Source organism: Poeciliopsis prolifica, unplaced genomic scaffold, assembly GCF_027474105.1.
Source record: "Poeciliopsis prolifica strain line A6 unplaced genomic scaffold, Auburn_PproV2 SCAFFOLD023, whole genome shotgun sequence".
In the NCBI taxonomy this organism is placed as follows: domain Eukaryota; kingdom Metazoa; phylum Chordata; class Actinopteri; order Cyprinodontiformes; family Poeciliidae; genus Poeciliopsis; species Poeciliopsis prolifica.
The window spans coordinates 2,138,579-2,155,221 of record NW_026562398.1 but is presented as its reverse complement, the minus strand read 5'-3'; the positions used below and the strand labels follow the sequence as shown (position 1 = coordinate 2,155,221).

Sequence of the window (16,643 nt, the reverse complement as noted above, 5' to 3'; positions counted from 1 at the left end):
GTCACACGTCAATGTATCCCTGGGAAAAATATTAAAATTCAATTAAAGAATATTTTATTGATCCCAAAGGGAAATGAAAAGTTGTTGTAACTCATTTAATTAAAGAGTTATTGTAGATGGCGATGGCTGTGAGGAGGAAGTTGTCAGGTATCAACCTGTATCACAACAAATTTGAAGAGGCCTCTGACTGATTCTGTTTTTCTGTAACAGTCTCATGAAGAGGAAGGTGAGGATTGTTAATACATTTCTTGATTTTGTGTAAAATTCTACTTGCACCATGATCTCCAGAGGTTCCACAGTAGTCCCCAGAAGAAAATGATCATTTTTAACCAGGTTGTTGAGTGTTTTTAGGCCTGGTTCTGATGCTGCTACCCCAACACACCAACACCTTCTGATGGCAGAAGAGATGACACTCAGCAGACATATAGAAGATCTCCAATATCTTGGTGCATCTGGGTTGCAAACTCTTAAACAAATGGTGGTAAGAACATGTACAAAACAGAAAACACAAGGCCAAATAAGCAGGATTGGTTTGGCTCTAGAAACTGGTTGACAAGAAGTTAATCTAAGTGAGCCACAAAACCACATTGTGTCAAGGGCCCCATAAAATCTTGGGCTGGCTCTGGCTGCTTTGAATATAAATATGCAGCAAGTATGAAGGAGGAGGGAAAGGGTTGCACATAGACTGCTCGCACACATCCTTTCTATAGTTTACCTGCCTGGATTTGTCAAGGTTTCCTGGGAGGAGCTCTGCAGACAAAGGAGCATACTTGGATTAGGTTTTTAGGTCAGTCAAGGTGGGAATATATAAAAAAACACACACACATACAATGACGCTCTCGCACCATAATTAAGCACAGTACAGTATAATTACGAGGTGAGCGCTTCCAGTTGTGATGTTTTCACCTGCTGCTGTTCGGATGAAAAGAAGGCGGAGTCAGGCTGCCAACAGGACTGGCCTCAACCTGTAGACCTGTATGTGAAGCGGAAAGAGAGAAGCAGCGCGGCGGCAGCGGGAGGGGAAGCTACCGTCACCACCACGATATACAACTGAAAATTATCTGTAGGCTTAACCTAACCAGATGGACGTATTTTTCTTCCTGAGCGGGTTTCTCTACGAGCTTAACAATAGCTGCCTGCGTCGCTGAGGGGAACAGCCCGTGTTTAATGGCATTTGGGAAGACTTCGCGGCTCTCTCCGGGTAGAAGAGGAGACATTACGCCGCGAGTTAGCTAACGTTAGCTCGCTAACAAGGTCAGTTTGAAATATGGACTCTGTTGCTCTTGTGTTATACTTTTGAATAGGATTTCGTCTTCCTTCTGTGTGCACACCGGACTCATGTGCAGGATTAGCGGGGGCTCCAGGTCGCTGACAGGACGTGCGAAAGGCTGCGTTTGTATTGATGTATTATGTTTGCGTTAGCCTGTTATTTAGCCCCCCCTCGGTAGTTAAATCTCTGCCCAGTCCGCTTCCTCATCCCACTTTGGTGTTTGAAAGTGAGCTGACTCACAATAACTCTTCCTTGTTCAGGTTGCTGCTTTCAGTGAAGCTTTTGTTGAAACCTGATTCAGCAATGCAGCCTGACCTGGATAAAGGGAGCTGCGGTGTTTTTGACACAGCTTTGCGTTTCGGAGGCGAAATGCCCCAGCAGCAAGTCGCTGCTCGTTTCCGCCTAGAATAAAACAGGTGCATCTCTGCGCCTCAGACGGAAGGACGTGGGATAACTCATCTCGCCGCTTCCTAAATTAGCCAATTTAAATCTTTCCGCAGGTTTAGAGAGAAGTTGGCCCGACTTATCGAGAGTTTCCCTGGTATATACTGAGAAATGATTTATCAAGGTTGAACGTCGTAGGCGGCGTTGCGATTTCCAAAGGCCTCCTCCACCGAGTCCACTTGAAGCGGGGCCCAGGAGCTAATGCCTAGTTACTGAGCTAACGCTAGCTTTACCACATTTCATGCAGTTTGCAACACAAAACCGCTATTCTGCAACACTTAGTCATGTCAATAGTGACAGTGTTTGCCTTTTCGCATGCCTACTAAACGAGATTTTTTTCTCTCCTCCCTCTAATCGCAGGAACAGTGTGGCTGCAGATATTGGAAGGATTGATTAGTTGGATTTATAAATGACACGAAAGGATTACGAGCCAGCGGCCACACAGACTTGTAAAAAGGCCTCCCACTCAGTCCTTATAAGACACGCAAGACATCTAATGTAACATCTGTTCTTGTTGAGACTGTTTGAATCAGCCTGTTGTGCGTAAATCTGTTAATCGTTTTTGCTGTAACTTTTTGTACATTTTCTATTTTAGAGTCTTTACCTAATTATCTCGGTTAATGTATGTATTCTTGGTGAGTAAATTGAGAGTTTTGCAAGTCGTTTGGAGACTCTTTGAGGTCGTCTTGTGCCTCGTTTGTGCTGCTTTTTGCCATTTATCAGTAGCAACATTTTGTTAAAACAGTTAAAAGAAGTTGTAAATCATCCCTAGATCTGGTGTCTTGGTTACTGATTAAATTGTCTAGCTACTTCTGAATAGATGTTCAAAGGATCTTTGATGCCTTTTATAGTGGTTAGTATAAATCTTAATTTGACCACTTGAAGCTAGAGTTGTCAAACTATGTTGTTAAGAGTAGTAAAATGACCTATTCAAAGATTTCAAATGTCAAAATTGATATAAACTGACCCATTCAAGTTTGCCCAAATTGTAGCATTTCTTGCAGCAACCTTTCCTCGATGCAGTTTCTCACCTGACCAAAACAATGAGCTGCTGCAGAAAGTCTTAAACTCTGCTAGCATGATGAGAATTGAGAGGGGGAAAAAAAAACAACCCACAAAACCTTTTGAGGTCTTTTCCCTATGAGATTCTAATACTGAACATGGTAGTTGCACTAATGCTGCAATGCTGACATTTGACAGCATCTAAAAGCTCTAGTATCTGCACCAGATAGATGATGTTATCTGTTAGAATATCAGTGAGAAGGACACGGTGACTGTGTTTTGTCAGCGTAAACTTTCCTGTCAAGATTTGCTTCTCAGGTGGGAAGATGTTCACCATACAGGGCTCTATTGTACCGTGTTACAAATCAATGCAGGAACATGTTCATCAGTTGTTTGCTACTAACAGTGAAGCAACGAAACAAACCAGTGCAAACATATTTGCTCCTCCTTAGTTACAAAGGCAATGGGGGCTAATGGGACAAACAATAATACAGGCTATGGTGGAGCCAGACTGAATCTGACAAAGCAGAAAAAAGGTAGGCACCCACTGTTGATCACTAAAGCACATGTTATTTTGCAGAATTGACAGCAACATCAAAACAGCATGGGGTTGTTGCTGAATACATCCTCATGGAGCAGAGCTGTGTTTTACAGTAATAAGTGCTTTGCATGTGCCTGATCCATTTTTCTATTGAAACAGAGTTTTTAGTATAGAACAAGCCTTTTGGTTCCCTTTGTATCAACAGAAAATTTACATATAAAAGGACGAAGAGGGTGGCACTCTGAAGATGAGCAATTATAATAAAAGGCAATTATTCTGTATGTTAACCATTCTTACTAGGGTATTAAAACTTGTAGTGTGATCTATTTTATATTTACCATGCTGAGAAGTGACACATAGTGTTATTCACTAAACTTACTACACCTGCACAATACCAGAAAAACATGTAACTGCAATATTATTGCTGAATATTGTAATTAATTATATTGATTAGAATTAGCATCACTGTTTTTTTGTTGTTGTTTTTTTCACTTCATTGCAGTGATGTGAGTTTTGCCGCTCTTACCAAAAGTTACAACATGTGGGTCTCGAGGGCGATTGTAGTCAATCCAATCGATCAACTGTATGTTGGTATAGAGCCAACTACATTGTCTCAGATATACTTCACCAAGCAAAACACAAAAGCAACAATTGTTTTTGCCCCTCTGAAACTTATTGGTTATTGCCATTATAGCAATTCAGCTTATGATTGGTTTTTTAATTAGTTTGCTTGTCTAGCAGCAAAAATTCAGAATAACCAATTGCATGCTGCTTGCCAAATATAAGACCTGCATCATCTTTAAAGCTTCTATTAATGCCCATACTTTAACTATTTATTTTTGGTATTGTCAGAATTAAGAAATATTTCCATATTTGAAAATACTCCAATCTATCTTCTCTGGAGGAGAAAAGTGTAGTAACATTTCTTAATTCAGTAACCTGCAGCGATTTGTGGGAAAGGAGGAAGACAGCATTTAACTTTAAACTCGACACAAATGGAGATTTTTACATCCCATTTAGTTCATAATGGCATATTTTAGGTGCTTCAAATATTTTTTTTAAAAATCCTTTTGTGTACCTTGATATTGCTAACAGGTATGCCAATTTTGTACATTTGGTACTTATTTGTATTGGCATTAGTTTTTGCCATTTTTAAATGCTAATTTTACTTATAAAAAATCTCTGGGCCTTTATACCAGGCATTTAGGTAAAGAGGCCCCCAGGGTCCTTAGGCTTTTGGCCTAAAAGGGCAACTAGGTTTTCTTTTAATTCACTTTTGCTTACTGGCATAAATGTATAGTTACTGTTTTGGTTAAACATCTGTGTCTTGTAACATGAAAAAGATTATAATTTGTGCATGTCAGAGCAGCAAACTCCACTAAACATATGGTGTCCTAGTGTAATGGCTAATTTTCTGAAAAAGGATTTAGAGTGGTGTCTGGAATCCTGTAAATATCCAACAGATTTTGTTGACATACGGCACTGAGATTTATAAGTGGACTGTTGTCAGTGTAAAGGGAGTTGCTCTGGAATCGCCATGCCAAGTTCTGTTTTCAGTCAGCAAAGACATTTTTTGTTGTTCTGTTTTTTTCCCCCCACATATTTCATTACTTTGTTGAACAGAGTAGAGGGCAACACAAGGGAAACGTCCAACTGCAAAGCAACCTTGTCTCGTGGATATGTTTGTTATTCAGCTCATGCTCTATCTAGAGGCTGCTGCATGTGCTACGTCAATTCAATTGGCCCTGAGTGCCACTGTGCATCGGAGGCCTAATTATTTTTGATGGTTTTCGAGTTTTAACTACTGTTGAACCACAGAGTGCATGGATGGTTGTAAAATGCTTTTGTGCCCCCAGTAGTAAAGGCCTCCAGGTGCAAATTACCCACACTAAAATCTATATTTTTGCGCAGTTTACCAAACATACAGTATTACAGCTTAGCATAAAAAAAATGAATTTGAGATAACAGTTCTAAAATTAACAAGCAGTGTTGTATCTTAACATAGACTCAACAAACTTGTTGCTTATACAGTAGTAATCTCATTAAATGAGTAATTTACTAAAAAATATTGTAAAGACTTACATGAAGCAATTTCCTGTACTTAGTCATTTAAACTGAGGCAGAAAGTTTTGTATAATTGTTTACTAGGCATGGCTGCCATGAGAATCTCACTGTTTGACAACCATGTGTTCAAAAGAAAAATATAATGCTATTTTACAGTACCACAAGAATGTAAACATGTTTTTTTATGGTAAAACAATTTTGCTAATAAAATAATATATTGACTATTGGAATTTAAGTCATATTTATTATCGTACTGTTTTTTGTTTTTGTTTTTATATATAATTGATATTGACTCCTCTAATTCTGAAGAATAATCTGGTGTTTTCTGGACTAGAAATATGTCCAATTAGAAGAATTTGTCTTTCATTTAAGTTAGAAAAAACCTTTTCAGTCTTTCTTCAGCCAGCTGACTGGCAGTGAACAGCAACAGGTGGAAATGGGGCCAGTTTCTACTCTAAACAGCTGTGGAAAACACCAGACAGCCTGAAGCTTTTTCTCTGGTAAAAAGAAAGTTACATGTTCATACCTAGTACTGGAAAACTAGCCAAAGCCTAATCATTACATTCTTCCACTGCTCTTTAAGAAAACAGCAGGATGGGATCAGAAATGCTATCATTTTATCATAATAATCCATTTTTATCTCAATAAATAAACTTTAGTTATGTAAGCTCATAGCCAACTAAGCGAGGTTGGTGGCATCAACTAACTCACTCACTCTTTGGTTAACTAGCAACACCCTGTTGAATAACTTGCGCTGCAGCAGTTTTATGTTTTGACACCATGCCTCATAACTGCTTAGAAATAAAACGCATAACTGTAACAAAAGGTTGGCAGGGTTTCAGATATTGAAAACAAACAAAACAACAAAAAAAAAACTATGTTCATATGATAAAACATAGTGATAAGTTTTTCAGCCCTAAGCTCATGTAATGACAAGGTTTCACTCAGATGCTTTGCTGTTTCTGGAAGCTAAATTTAATGTGGCTTCAGTGAACAGATTTGAGTTTCCCAAGAACTCTTTGAGTTTTAAGGTCGTCTGAATAGATCAATGTCAAATGAGACTAAGGGTTTAGAGGTTGCATTGTTTAATACCAAACAGTGGCAGTCACTGTTTTTAGCTTTAATCCGCATAAACGCCTCCTAAATTTTATGTTGTTTTTTTGTTGTTGTTTTTTGATTTGTTAAAATGAATATAGTTCAATGCTCACATGTATTTCCCCTCCATATCCTTTCTCGACATGTGTGGCAACAACCTGAGGTCATGTGTCGTGTTTTCTCTGTATTAAAGATAGTTTAGGCACATGGCCTATTTTCAGGTTAATGCTTGGGTTTATCATAAAGACAACAAACTAATTCATGTATAATGGCTGTTATTGGGTTTTTTTTCATCCTAATTGTTCTGCACCGTTAAAGAATCGGTCACTTAAATTTCTTTTATAAATTTTCAATAAAGTGAATAATGTTGTCTTTTTTGGACCGAGTTGAAATGCTGGGAAAGTAGAAGGGGTGAGAGACGATGAACTGTCTGAGATGAAAGGGGAAAAAAAATCTCAGATGCAGTACATGCCTCAGCTTGGTTAATGGGCTGGAAGAGTTGTGACTCATTGTTCTTTTTGTTTTAGTGAATAGATGGCAAATGGTGGAAAATCGCTTCCTTTGAGTTGTTTTGTTTTTTTAGTATGCCTTCCATGTATGGAAAGTTTGTACATCTGTTAGATGCACTTTGATGAGCTGCGAGGTTTATGCATTTATTTGACTTGATAACATCGCTTACTTGATAAAGTTTTTTTATTGATAGCTAGAAATGTTGACTGTCAACAATTGGAATAATAATTAAAGTGTTGATAGTATTTATGTTTTGAATATTTGCATTGTAAAATTACAAAAGGTAAGTAAACAGCAAAATCAATCTGGATTTTTCTATATTATTGGATTTATGTCCTTTTTTATTTGGAGGTATATTTTTTTCTGTCATAGTTTACAATTGTGCATGTCTTTTGTGGTTTTAATGTACAAACAGTTTTTAAAACAAAATTTTATGTAATGTTTTATTTCTGTTTAAAGTTATTGACCTATCTGAAAGGGTTTTGTTTGGCATAATCAGTCATAGCAGTGCAAAATCTTGGAGTCACAAACTGAATGAAGTTTTAAGTTGCGCTGAAGTTTCATGAGGATCAACAGTTTTTATTTTTTATTCGCAAATTTGCCTAAAGTTTGGTTTGTACTTTAAAGGATTTTAGATTAGGAAAAGACATTAATTGCATCACTTGATGTCACACTGTTGTGCCAAGGCAGACATTGTGATTCTAGGCAAATGGCTGACCCTCCTCTGCCCATTTGAGTGCTACAGGATTAAAACTGGCAAGGTCAGAGCATCAAGACTTTAATTCCAGGCCTGAGGTTTGCCTAATTAAAACTTTAACTGAGGAGGGGCAAGGAGAGGAAGAAAAAAATCTTGACTGCAGCAAAGAAGAATTGCTTTAAGACAAGTGTAACAAGAAATACAAAATAAAGTTGTAAATTATATAAGTGGTCTAACACAGTGATTTCCAAAGTGGAGTAGGTGGGGCTCTAAAGATCATTTTCAGAATTCATTGTGATGTATGAAGATTAATCATGTCAGTATTTTAGATGAATTAAAATAATTGTATTTTCTGGCGGTTACATGCTGAAATGTTTGGAAATTAACTTTAACAAATTACTAAAAATATGGATGTTTATTTCTGATTTCTGTTGTAAGGCTTTGGCCAATTGAATCACAGACAGTAACTACAACATGCACTGTTTGTAGTATGTTATATTGGTTTTAAATGGCCATTGATATGTGTTTGAAACACAGGAGGGCCTTGATTGTCCAACTTTCACAGGTGTCTGTACTTAACCACACCTGACTCAAATAATTTGGTCTGAATTAAAGGCAGTATATGTACATGGTCTGTTTTAATGTTTATTCTTGTGTTTTACATTTAGAGAAAAAATAACTGCGTGATTCACATGTCGTTTTCTCAGCCTACATATTCTGCACTGTTGCAAAATCTTTTCAGTAAAATTAATGTTTTTTCTTTTGGACTGTGTTGAAGAAATGATGGGGAAAGGGATTGAGAGACGGTGAAGCAGAGATGAAAGAAAAAAAAACTCTGATGTGGTGCACTTCTCAACTAATGGACTCAAAGGACTCTGACCCATTGTTTTTGTTTTAGTGAATAGATGACAAGTTATGACATTTCTATAAAATTTATTTCACATTTCCTCCAAATAATTCCTCTGAGGTGTTATTGGGGTGCATTTGCAAAAATAATCCTTTGACCCAGATTCTTGTTCTCAGCTTTAATCAATGCAACAATACAGTGCTTTATGCTAGAACAAAAACACTTATCGCCTAAGGTCATTACTGCCAGGCTTTTGTTAAAATGTGAAACAGTTGGGAATAGCTTTCCATGATAAACGTATTTGTTTAATAACTGTTGTCTCTAGCTGCTCGAAACAAAGTACATTTTCTCAACGAAGGTTTTGTTCGTAGTTTCCTTGAACCAACTCTCTTCTTGACAAAAACACAAAATTGTAGCTGCTGATACGGTATCAGGCCATCAAAAAGTAGAGCATGACATTACATCATGTCCTGCTGAATCATCATTTGATGCAGTCTAAATGTTGCCATTTTAAATAAAGCAATTGCCATGTAAGCAATGAATTTCATGCATTTTTGCACTGATGGCTTTATGTGCCAAAGCAGGTTCCTACTTATGTTTACTCTTCCATTTTTCTGTGTGTATCTCTTGCAGCGGGCTGACATGGATGTCTGACAGGCTGTCAAAGATATCTTCATGGATCACAGAGGACAGGAAAGAGAAACTGCTGCATTTGTGAGCATAGCCAATCACTAAAGATTCTGATCCATAAGCATATCATTGAAGAGACTTCAGTGCATGTGGCCTTCTCAGTTGTTCACTGACATCTGCTGTGCAGCCCAAAGGCCTCTTGATATGCACTATATACTTAGAGACATGAGCTGCAGGGATGCGGGGAGGAGCAGGTTTCGTTCATGCAGGACTGTCCCTGTTGTAATATGGCTTCTGGCTACTCTGGCCCATGGCGCTGTGCCAGATCAGCAAGAAACACTGGTGGACATGATATCTGTGGAACTAGAGGCCTCTATGCAGTCCTCTGTGATGTCTGAGCTCCAGACTGCAGCATCCTCAGTTGGTGAAGGCCCCCCTACAGCTATACCAGATTCTTCTGTGGGGAATGGAGTCCACACAAACATCCCAGATTGCTCAGCAATCGTAGGCCAGGTGTTCCAATTGAAGGTTCCTCCTGGACCTGACCATGCAAGCTGCAACGTTCAGGTACGTAAAGCTAAATCTTGGCGTCTCTGAAGCCCATGATCTCAAAAATGCTGGTGTTCAGTCAAGATGTCTTAACATGTTAGCAAATCTTTGTTTTTAAGACATCTTCAAGAACTGTTATTCAGGTGTAGCTCAATAAATTTGAATATTATGAAAAAGGGTGACATTCAGTTAAAAAAAATTGACAGAATTCATAAGTTATTCTTTTGATGATCATAGCTTACTGGTAATGAAAATCCAAAACTTAAAAAAAAAAAAAAAACATTAAAACAATAAAAAAACAGAAGTGTCAGTCGACTAGGAAGCGGGAAGCATCACATGCTCTGACAATTTACATGATTCTACAAATCATTACTGACCAAAACTTTTCACTGAACCTGAAGTCACTTGGATATTATTTTTGGTATACATTCCCTCTACATTCTTCCTCCAGATTCTGAAACTTTGTTTCTGAATCTGGAGAGGCTTAATCAAGGAATGCAACTTTCTGGTACATGTGTTGTGGCTCTTAAAATATTGGTTGCTGCCACTGCTGTGCCCAAACTATTAACATTTTCTTTACCTCTCAAGACTGCAGGTATCTCCTGTCTGTGTAGTTTTTTTCTTTCACTCAAATCTCCATTAAGTTGCCTACATGCAACACAATAAGTAGCCATCATCTCTATGTGACCTTAGCTTCCACACCTCCTCTGTGTAACTGTTTACATAATTGTGTTGACCATTATATGGGAAAAACATTACTATATTGTCAAATAAAGTAATTGGTGAAACTAATTTCTGTGTTTTCAATAGCTCGAAGCCAAAATGGTTAAAATTAACAAAACTTTATGTGAAACGTAGCACTGTTTGTGATTAATCTGTGAATGTGTTTAAACTTAAGATGCGACTGTATCCCTAAAGATTAACCAGATATATGAATTTAGATGTAGCTAAAATAGTTTTTCAGTTCTTGGGTGGAAATAAAATCGTTATAAAACTTTACAGAAGGATGAACTGATAGTTCAATTGAATTATAGCTCAAGGAAGTAATAAAATGTGTCTTTGAAAATGTGTGCTTGTCAAAAATAATGTTTTCTTGTATTCATTTATCTCCCGTGTCTTAGAGTTGCCATATTGCCTAGAGTTTTCTGTCATTATAAAACACATTTAATGCACTACATAGCATTTATCCCATCATTTTTGATCACTGTATCATTGCTCATTGAGGCAGACTCTACTGCAATTTGTTCCAGTCAGACTTATGAGTGACATAAGATTATTATTGGCCTGAGTGGTGATACAGAATGATATCCTGTCACAGTGTAATAACTCAAAATGATGAGTGATGACTCACACAGTTATTATGAATAGGGGCTCACTCTGCTTCCTGTTCGTCTTTGGCAAGATATGATAAACTGAAAGGAATGAAAGAAGTGTGATTGTGGCAGATGATGGGGTTCCTTTTGCCCTACATATTTCAATTTTACATTCATTATAATTCAGTGTGACTTATCAGAGTTCCCCATCATTGGCTGATGGCTCGGCATGAAACAGCAGACAGAATTAAATGGTTAATTTATGATAATTTATTCTGTACATTTTATATGAAACCATTAATTTCAGTTATTAAAACATTTGTTCCTTTTTTTTTTTTTTTTTTTTTTTTTTTTGGAAATTGAACTGGTAATTGTTTTTTTTGTAATGAAAGAAAATCATCTGGGTTTGTATAGACAGATGTTGGTTATTTTGAACATCTACTGGGGCAAATATAGATGCACTCTAACATACTAACATACAAGTCCTTCTGAGCCACCACTGACAAACAATGTCAATTATTGTCAAGTAGACATTAGTGTATATGTTTTTGGAAGCTTTTTGCCATGTGGTAGTGGTTTCACTGTGTTGAAAGGCAATATGCATATAAGCCTATAATATATGTGCAACATATTATTCACTCATGAACAGATGTTTTCAAGCCTGTATTTATGTTAACTGTGATGATTTTCTGCTTGCGTTACTTTTCCCTCCAACATTTTTGATTCAGAAAACTGGTGTAGTTTTGGGCACAAGCATCAGAGAAGTCCCACATGTCTTCCATAAAACACTAACAGTTCAAGTGTGTAAGAAAATTGTGGTTGATTGTTGCAGTCGGAAAGAATAAAAATATATAAATTGATAACCATGGCCCTGGTTAATCATGATTTCAGTAACCTCTCATAGCATTTGCTACACAAATGAACAAAAGGCAGTAAAGTGATAACTCCACAACAGAGAATTAATGATGAGCCACATGACGCAAACAAAACCTGATGATATATTTCCATTCTCTATTTTTTTTTCCAATGTTGTTATTTGCAACAAGAACTCTTTTTTTTTTGTATAAAACTGTTACTATATTGATATTAAATGTGAGGTGACAGTTATTAGATATGTTTATACTTCAGACCTGGCTTATATCAGATTGGCTCATACTGTACAAAATGCTAATAGTCTTTCTCTTTTCTCTTAGCTCACTGAGATGGGAAGAGAGACCTTACCCTCCTGGCTCTACTGGGACAAAGAGAGATGCACTCTAAGAGGATTGGCTCTGGAGCAAGATAAAGGTGTATATCATATCTTGGTGTCAGGGGAGCAGATAACTGAAGGGACAAGTAGCCAAGTGTATCCCAGTACAGTCTTCACAGTTGAAGTGTACCCAGAAGAACGGGCTGACACTGAGCCGACTCTGCTCACTCTGCAGTCTGATATCAGTGGCCTGCAGCCTTTCGCCTGTGGTTCAGAGGAGCCTGTCACAGTCCTTACTGTCATCTTGGATGCTGATTTGACAAAGATGGTTGCTGAACAGAGGGTCAGCTTATTGGGACTGATGAGGAAATTCTCTCATGTGCCTGTGGAGCACATGAGAGTGGTGCCTGTTGTAAACAATCGCTTATTTGACATGTCTGCTTTCATGGCTGGACCAGGAAATGCAAAGAAAGTTGTGGAGAATGGAGCCCTGCTGTCATGGAAAGTTGGATGTGCACTTGATCAGCCCAGCATTCCTGACATCAGCAGTGTGCAGTCCTCTGCAAAAGATGGGACAATGTCAGCCAGATTGGGTTACCCGGTGGTTGGCTGGCATATTGTCAACAAAAAGCCCCATGTAGTGAAACGTATCAGGCGTCAGTTGTACAACACTCCTACTCCAGTGCCATCCCTACTTCCCCCCACTGTCAACCAAGAGCCTCTTTCTCGTGTTGTTCCTACCCCAACTTCACCTTCTATTGCCCCAGCAACAGATGACTCTACAATCCCTGTCCGAGGCCCTTTACCTTTACCAGTGAAGCCCACTTTGAGGGTCAAAGATCAAATAGCTCATACACCTGTTTTTGGACCTCCTCAACCTACCAGAGTATTGGGAACTACGAGTACCATTCCAATCATGCCTACCATGACTCGACCGACAATTTTAGGGCCCACTGCTTCGCCAACGCCACCAGGTGCCAGCAAAAAACCAAAACCTTCAAAGAAGACCAATAGACCCAAAAAAACCACCCCTGCTCCCCGTGAACCAAAGTCCACCACTCCTAAAACAACCATACGTACAACTACTCTTTCTCTGACCACAGACTTGAATCAAACCCCGGAAATCCGCAACCCGATTGATCAAGTTACAGCATGGGTTGGCACCTACTTCGAGGTCAAAATAGCTTCGGATGCTTTTTATGACCGAGAAGATGGTACCACTGACAAGTTGCGTTTGACTTTGAAGAAGACCCCAAAAGAAGCCGTGAGTGAAACCTCATGGATCCAGTTCAACAGCAGCATCCAGCTTTTGTATGGCCTTCCTGATGAGGAACATGCAGGGGATCATGAATACTTCATGCTGTCCACTGATAAGGGTGGGAAGAGCATCATGGATGCATTTGAGGTTCGAGTCAACCGCTGGACTAGCAATGACAAACCATCAGTGGTGTTTGCTGCTCGTTTTCACGGTGACCCCAAAACTTTAAGTGAAAATGTTCACAATAAGATTCTTTTGACTAAAAAACTGGCCTATGCCCTGGGGGACCGAAATACCAGCACAGTGACTCTCAGGAGCATCACTGAAGGATCCATTGTGGTTGAATGGACCAACAACAGTATTCCGCAGACTTTCTGTCCAAAAGAACAGATCACTGCTCTCACCAAAAGAATCTCAGATTCCCAAGGAACACCTTCGCCAGCCTTCATCAAGGCCATGGAGCCTGAATTTAAACCCATAAACATCTCAGTCCGTGGTACCAATAAATGTCAGAGCTACACATTCATTCCACCAGGAGAAGTGCCAATGCCTGCCCTTCCCACAGCCTCTCCGTCTCCTGGTACAAGTCAAAGAAGTAGCGATGATGTTTACCTCCACACAGTGATCCCTGCTGTTGTGGTGGCAGCCTTGTTGCTCATAGCTGGGATCATTGCAATGGTCTGCTACCGCAAGAAGCGCAAAGGGAAAATGACAATAGAAGAACAGGCCACTTTCATAAAGAAGGGTGTTCCCATAATATTTGCTGATGAACTGGATGATTCCAAGTCTCCACCGTCCTCCAGCATCCCTCTAATCCTGCAGGAGGAAAAACCTCCTCTTCCTCCTCCTGAGTACCCCAACATGGCCGGGCCCCACAGTACCCTGCTCAATCAGGATTTGCTGGAGGAGTATTCACTCTACCAGGATGACGATCCCAATGCTCCACCTTATCAGCCCCCACCCCCTTTCACCGTTCCGATTGAAGGAAAAGGCTCACGCCCCAAGAACATGACATCCTACAGGTCACCACCTCCTTATGTACCTCCCTAACGCACACATCTGAGCTTTCAGTTTGAAAAGCTGGTCCGATTTAGGGATGCTTCTCAGAAACTACAACAGGAGTACATTTATTTGTTTTCAATGAACTGGCTTTGACTTTATAGAAGAGCAAGCAACAGCATATATCTGACCGTCATGAATAAAACATTCTGTTACTGTCCCTGGACAAACAGATAGAGGACAATTTGTAATTCTTTTTCCTTCCTGTAATTCAGATCTGCTTTTGACTTCTTGCATCTTATTTTTTTGTCTGTTTTTGCCAAGAAGAGCCAGTTTTATCTTCAATAATCTTCTATTTCTATTGTATAGAAAATAATAAAGCAGCAGGAAAGACTGAGGTCCTTTGGGCCTTTTGTGGCAATGTCACCATGACAGCAGACTCGAGGCTCTCCCTCCCGATGTTAATCTTTATGAGTTCTAAATCATTCTTATCTGCCCTTGAGCTAGGTTTAGTAAGATTTTGCACTTGTTATTTCTTGAGGGGATGAAAAGCAAAATGGCAAATTGAACGCATGATGTATTTTATTCACACATAAATTGATTTGTTTATCAGATATTGATCTTCCCTGTTCTTCTTCTTAGTTCCCTCTGGATAATAACATGCAGCCCTAGCACTTATGCAAATTCTTGTTAAACCTTGCACTATGTGTCTTTAGCATAATTGAAATGGTTTAGTGTTTGACTGATAAGAAGGTGCAAGAATTTCAGATCCTTGAACTTGCCATATGACTGAGATTCCTCTGGTACTTGACCACAAAGGACACAACTGTAATCATGCCTGTTGTAGATGTAGCTTAAACATGATTTATGTTTTCCTCTCTTTAATGTGTGCCACTAAAGCTGCCTGTGAGATAACTGGGCTTGCTGTTGCCAAGGTGATGTCTGTGGACACAGTGCAATTCTTATGGAGTTGCTACAACAATAACAAAGGGGCCTGTGGAATGCTGGGATTCACAGCAGGCAGAATATATGTCAATAAGGTGGATCCATTGTCTTTTATTCAGCTTTTTTTTTTGTGTGTGTGTTTTTTTTTTTTTTAATCTGTGAGGGGCGGGTGGGTGTAGACTACTGTAATACCACTGCTCTGACACAAGGGTTTGCACTACTAGTGCAGTGCCTGTTGTCAGTTCAGGTGAGGCAGGGGGTAGAAGGGGATGTACATATTTGTGTGCCTGTGAAATAAATCGACTCCATAATGTTGTTTTATCAGTAAACCTGGTTGGGAACTGGCACCCCTCCTCCCCCAAGTGGGACATTTTTATTTTTTAATTGTATGTCTAGATTTATGATCAGTCATTTCAGAAAAATATATATATAAGTTTGTAGTTTGAGGGTAGAAAAGATTGTTTACGTGCCCATCACATTAAAACATAAATAAAAATAAAGCATTATCTCGATGTGATGGGGAATAAAGGAACCACGACAATATGTGAATTATGTACAGTTCATATCACCATTAGAATAATGGTTAAAAAAAATCTAATGTTTTTACTGAGTTTTTGATACAGTCTTAAACTTGTTTTATGAAAATATATTAATAAAATGTAATACTATTTGTAAAACCTCCTACGTTGTATGGGCTCCTTTATTTAAGAAACATTTTTTTAATTTATTTTGTTAGTTTGTCAAATTTCTATTCAAATACAGCAACAGTACAGTTACAATAGAATGTTAAACCTATTTCAATAATTTAAAAATAATATTCATTCCCCACATAAAGTGTTTATTCCTGTTCATTTTGATGATATTTTACTCCTTTGCAGTGAAGCGTATTATAAAATCAGGTACTTGTGCTTTTTGTTGAGTGGGGAAGTCCTATGTCCTGTCGGAAAATGAAGAAGCATCCTTATAAAGCCTAAAAACACAGGATAACTAAAGTTATCTTAAAATTTTCTGGTGGACTGGAGAAGTATTTTGCTGGACCTTAAAAACTTGCATTCTGTGCACCTACACTCTGTCTCCCAGATCAGAAACCTTAATATCCAAAAATTTGTTTTGACGAGGAGTTTGAACAACCAATGCCTTTTCTCCTCAGCCCAGGTAAGATACTTCTGTTATCTTTGGTTAACAAGTGGCTTTTCACCAGACAAGTCTCATAGACGCGTCTTTTGTGTTAGCTCTTTAATCTCCAACTCAATCCACAGTCCAGGCCTTGTCAACCTCTTCTTAAACTCC

At 38.6% G+C, this 16,643-nt stretch overlaps 1 protein-coding gene across 1 annotated transcript; it reads left to right on the top strand.

The window, feature by feature from the left end:
* The first annotated feature begins 980 nt into the window (after window positions 1-980).
* LOC129370401 (dystroglycan 1-like) lies at window positions 981-16,034 on the top strand. The gene is made up of 3 exons (XM_055046366.1): window positions 981-1,254; window positions 9,104-9,667; window positions 12,156-16,034. Exons 2-3 carry the CDS (start codon window positions 9,248-9,250, stop codon window positions 14,457-14,459), a joined length of 2,724 nt encoding a protein of 907 aa, XP_054902341.1. The 5' UTR covers window positions 981-1,254; window positions 9,104-9,247; the 3' UTR covers window positions 14,460-16,034.
* The last annotated feature ends 609 nt before the right edge of the window (window positions 16,035-16,643 follow it).

Excerpts from the sequence above, each read along its gene's own strand:
- LOC129370401 (XM_055046366.1), top strand. The coding sequence starts at position 9,248 with ATGTGGCCTTCTCAGTTGTTCACTGACATCTGCTGTGCAGCCCAAAGG. Across the intron at positions 9,668-12,155 it reads ATGCAAGCTGCAACGTTCAG|CTCACTGAGATGGGAAGAGA; the intron begins GTACGTAAAGCT and ends CTTTTCTCTTAG.